The sequence below is a fragment of the Trichosurus vulpecula genome, chromosome 7 (genome assembly GCF_011100635.1).
Source record: "Trichosurus vulpecula isolate mTriVul1 chromosome 7, mTriVul1.pri, whole genome shotgun sequence".
Lineage (NCBI taxonomy): Eukaryota > Metazoa > Chordata > Mammalia > Diprotodontia > Phalangeridae > Trichosurus > Trichosurus vulpecula.
The window spans coordinates 256663254-256668348 of NC_050579.1; the positions used below are offsets into that span (position 1 = coordinate 256663254).

General features: G+C 37.3%; 1 protein-coding gene across 1 annotated transcript; it reads right to left on the reverse strand.

Moving 5' to 3' along the window:
* Positions 1–2683: 2683 nt before the first annotated feature.
* Positions 2684–3646, reverse strand: LOC118857911 (olfactory receptor 2T29-like). Its single transcript, XM_036768378.1, has one exon. The coding sequence runs from the start codon at positions 3644–3646 to the stop codon at positions 2684–2686; it is 963 nt and encodes a 320-aa protein (XP_036624273.1).
* Between the last annotated feature and the right edge of the window lie 1449 nt (positions 3647–5095).

Sequence of the window (5095 nt, forward strand, 5' to 3'; positions counted from 1 at the left end):
CCTCCCTCTGGATACCATGCCCCCCCCCCCCCCGCAAACTTCCACAGCCATGGAGAAGGCAAGCAATTCAATATAGGCTATACATGTGTAGTCATGCAAAACATATCCATAAGTCGTGTTGTGAAATAAAACATAGACAAAAACTCAAGAAAAATAAACACAATAAAAAAGTATGCTTCAATCTGTATTCAGACACCACCAGTTTTTTCTCTGGGGATTGATAACATTTTTCATCATAAGTCTTGGATCATTGTATCCATACAATAGTTTGTGTTGTTGTTGTTCACTCATTCCAGTTGTGATTGACTCTTCATAACCCCATTTGCAGTTTTCTTGGCAAAGATACTGGAGTGGTTTGCCATTTCCTTCTCCAGATCATTTTACAGATAAGGAAACTAAGGCAAACAGAAAGAAGTGACTTTCTCAGAGCCACACAGCTTGTAAGTGTCTGAGGTCAAAGTTTAACTTAAGTCTTCCTGAATCCAATCCTAGCACTCTACCCACTATGCCACCAAGCTGCCTTAATACAATAAATAACTAGCTAACCTTTTTGGATCCATGGCAAATATTACAATTTTTCTCTGCAAGTTAGTATATGGGAAGATAGGCTATTGCTTAAGCTTGTGGTTTCTCTAACCAAACTCCCCTTCACCTCCTACCCCTACTATCCATATTTCCACTTCCTCTCTATCCCCAGAGTGAGGAGCCTGATTTTTTTAATTGTAAGTTGTATTTCACACATTCCCTTATAAACTAAATAAATCATGCCACTGTCAAATATAATTCACTTTTAGTTCCCTAATCTAATATTATGCATTTGGTATTTATCATTGCTACTTGTCCTCAGGGTTGTTTTATTTAAGTAAATATTAGATTGTTTTCTGCCAGGGTCTGGCAGCACCCAACCTAGGCATTCAAAGTATCCATATCGGCCTTTGCACAGAATATTTTTAATGCCCTAAGGTTGCCTAACCTGGTCACTAAGAGAATCTGCATGTGTCTGATATGAAATTTTCCTAAATTAAGTTTAAGACAATCATTCTGTCCTACCAGGAACTTCAGGGAGCCAGGGTATCCACCTTGATAAGACTGCTCAAATATAAGCAGTCCTATTATCTGTGATGCCTGAAAGGATATAATTAAAGTCCCAGTTCTGCAAACATTCCTAATTGATGGTTTAAATAGAGAATTAATAGGTTTTCTTCCCTTTAAGAATGATAGATGTCTAATAACATTGGCCCGAGATCTACTAGCACGGCTGAAAAAATGAACAACAGCAAACCTTATTAAAATAATCTGTGTAATAATCAAGGAAGGGACACCCATTGCCAAACTCAAGCTGTTTTTCACTCGCATAATCATCGTCAATTGCTAAAGGTTCAAAAGAAAATTTTCAGAGGCTAAAAATAAAAGCAGAGTCAAACAGGTAACTCTTTTATTCAAATGAAATGTATCAAAACAGCATAAAACAACAGACTACATCTTAGGATAACAGAGAAGGCAGCTGCCTCTAGTGTCTCTCCTAGTCTTTAATGTGCATTGATTTCTCATAAGATACTCAACTGCAGAAGCCAGGCAGCCATGATGTTCTGTGAGAATTTTCTTTGTAGCAATACATCATCAGTATGGTTCATTCTGAAGGGAAATGCTCTTATTTAGAGGAAGGCCATGTCTCTGACAGCAAAAACTCTCCTTCATTCTGGGTCTGAAGATTTGGGATGCACTATTACTGAGTTCATGAATAAATTCATGACTGGCCTTTTGAGAAGCTCAGCTTTGACATGTATTCAACAGTGCACTTACAGGGTGAGTGACTATTATATCCACAGGAGAACTACACTATGCAGCCTCAAATTACTATTGTATGTCAGACTATACAAACTGCCCATTTCAAATGCTAGACTTACCTTGAGAATGATTACAAAATAAATTGCTATTATCTTAGATTGGAGGAGGGCATAAAGCCTAAATGGTTACAGATTCTTTCATTTATTTATTGCTTTAACAAACCAACTAAGAGGTTACAAGTGATTAGCAAATAATCAGTATAAGAGAATAAAGTGATTATATCAACATGTAAGTAGAAAGAGTTATAATACACTACACTTAAACCAAATGCTTAATTTACTAAGGAAAAAAAAAACTTAAAAATCAAACCAGACCCAGAGAGAGTATTTCAGAAGCCCTGGCAAGCTGCAATAAGCAGCAAGTGGCATCGCTGCTAACTAGCATCATACCCACAGATTATACCCTACCTTGAGACATCAGAGAGGGTCCTGAAGATTGCACACTCTGAGGGGAGTTGAGTAAAACCAGTTTTTGAGAAATCCATGATCATCCCATTCACCTTTTAGGCATTTAATGACTATTTCATTAACACAACACTGGACAAAAAAGTAAGACAAGTCTCAGAGATTTTTCAGTCATTTGTTCAAGGGAACCTAGTTAACAAATTGTGGGTAGAGAAGCCAAATCCTTATATTCTGACTTCAACGTCAAGGATTTTTATACTAAATCAGGAAAATATTAATCCAAAAGGTTTCAAAAAGACAAGGAAAGGAAATTAATTTGGAAGGAGAGAGGAGGTAGAGAGATGCCTATTTCCCACAAGATAACCTGAATGAAATGAACCAGTAATAAATAAGAGAATATGGAGTGTTTTTAACAATTTAGAGACCATATTCTACTTATGAAAATTAGCTAAAGCTTGCTTTGACCACACCATTTTCTTCAAAGCTGCTGTGATGTCTTTATTCCGGACACTGTAGATGAGAGGGTTAATAACAGGTGTTAGGATAGTGTAGAAGACAGACACCATCATATCCTTTCCAGCAGTATGATAAGAAGCAGGGAGCATATAGGTATAGACAGCAGCTCCATAAAAGAGAAAAACAACAGTTATGTGGGAGGAACATGTGGCAAATGCTTTCCTATGACCAGTAGCCGAATTCATCCTACAGATGGTGAGGAGAATAAGGGAGTAAGAGCTTAAAATAACTATGACAGGGATGAGGAGCATAAGGACACAGCACAGGTACATGACAGTCTCATAGAGTGATGTGTCTGAGCAGGACAGTTTCAACAAGGCAGGGACCTCACAGAAGAAGTGCTGGATTTCTCGGGATTTACAAAAGGGGAAGTTCATGGTGATAGGAGTGAGCATGAAACCATCAATGGAGCCCAAGAGCCAACAGACGATTGCAAGGAGTATGCAAACTCTATGGTTCATGAGGATGGGGTAGCGGAGAGGGTGACAAATGGCCATATACCTGTCATAGGACATGGCTGCCAAAAGGAAGAACTCGGCTCCCACAAGTGTTAGATAGAGAAACATCTGGATTCCACAGCTTGGGGCTGAGATATTATGAATCCCAGTCACCTGATCCAACAGCATCTTGGGCACAGTGACAGAGATATACATCATGTCCATGAGGGAAAGCTGACTGATGAAGAAGTACATGGGAGTGTGGAGGTGAGGATCACTTTGAATCAAAAGAACCAAAGTGGCATTCTCAGTCAGAGCTACTATGAAAACAATGAATATCAGTGAGTAGAAGAGAGTAGGGTATTTGCTTTGGCTAAAGAGCCCCAACAGGATGAAATCAGTCCCAAAAGTTTGATTTTCCAACCACATTGTTTGCTTCATGTCATCTCACCTAGGGAAGATTAAAAACAACCAAAACAACAAAGGATTTTATATTCCGTCCTTTTCATATAAATGATAGATCATCTATGAATGAAGGAAAGAGATATGCTATAGATTGTCCTAACATGAACAGAAAAGTATTTTTGCTAACAGGAGAGATTCTCATCAATATAGGATACAGATGGTCTACCTTGAACCTAAAGATAGATCTATTTGGATAGACAATTATCATCTTCGGTCATTTTTTTCAAACCCTGAGCTTCCAGCAGATTATTCTTATAGAAAAGTGTTCAAGATGAGCTCTATAGCTTGATAGAAAACATTATAGAAACAGCCATTTTCCTTTTATTTTTGTCACATGAGCATCTCAAATTCAATATGCCCAAAATGGAGCTAATTATGCTTCCCTTTTCATAACTTCCCTATTAGTATAAAGGACATTATCATATTTTCTGTCACTCAGTCTCACAACCTCATTGTGGTCCTGGAATCATCACTCTTTATAAATTGATATGAGATAAAAATATTTTGTTTGATCAACACAACAACCTTAGGAAGTAGGTTCCATTATTATCCTTATGTTATAGTGGAAGCAGAAGCAGAAAGTAGTTAAGAGACTTGCCCAGGGACATACATCTAGTAAGTGTTTGAGGTTACATTTGAACATAGGTCTTCCTGGCTCCAGGTCAAGCATTTTATTACTATACCAGCTAGGATGTAGATACGTCTATTTCTCTCAATCCAGTTCCTGGGACTCTTCTTAACTCTCTAAGCATTTTTCACTTTTTCCATGAATCTGTATTTATTCATGATAGACCATGTATCAGGAATGTACCCCTCCCTATAGGACATAGTTTTAACTGTCAGAAGAGACCTTTAAAATCACCCAGTTTAACCACTTCATTTTTAAAAGTGTGAAATGATCCAAGAGAATGTTATTAATTTGCCCACATAGTTACATGGCAGAAAAGCAAAGCTATAATTCAAATAATATTCTGGACTCTCTGACTTGTTATTTTCTCCCACTGTAACATAGTTCCTGCCTACAAAAATCATTTGGTTCCTCTGAACTCTAGCTACAGTTTAAAATATTCTACTCATCTTTCTCTGATCCCACTAATTAAAGGGGATCTTTTCCTTTCCAGGGCACTGTTACTTCATTGGATCTGATGTGTTTATCATATTTTGATTTGTGTCATAGTTATTTCCATCCTATCTTCTCTATTTGATTTTAAGATTCTTGGACCCATTCCCTCTTTCTGAGCACCAGCACTTAGGGAATTAAAGCAGATATGTTTTAATTGAATAGAATTGTAATGGATCAAATTGAATTGACATCATTTTTGTCTCATACTGAACTCTTTAAACCGATTATCATTATAACTTTAAAGGTTCTCACATTAAAAAGTGAGCATAGCTCTCTGCTTATTTTGATCAACCCTCTGAGAA

Bases quoted from the DNA above. Each gene is read 5' to 3' on its own strand.
- LOC118857911 (XM_036768378.1), bottom strand. From the start codon at position 3,646: ATGAAGCAAACAATGTGGTTGGAAAATCAAACTTTTGGGACTGATTTC.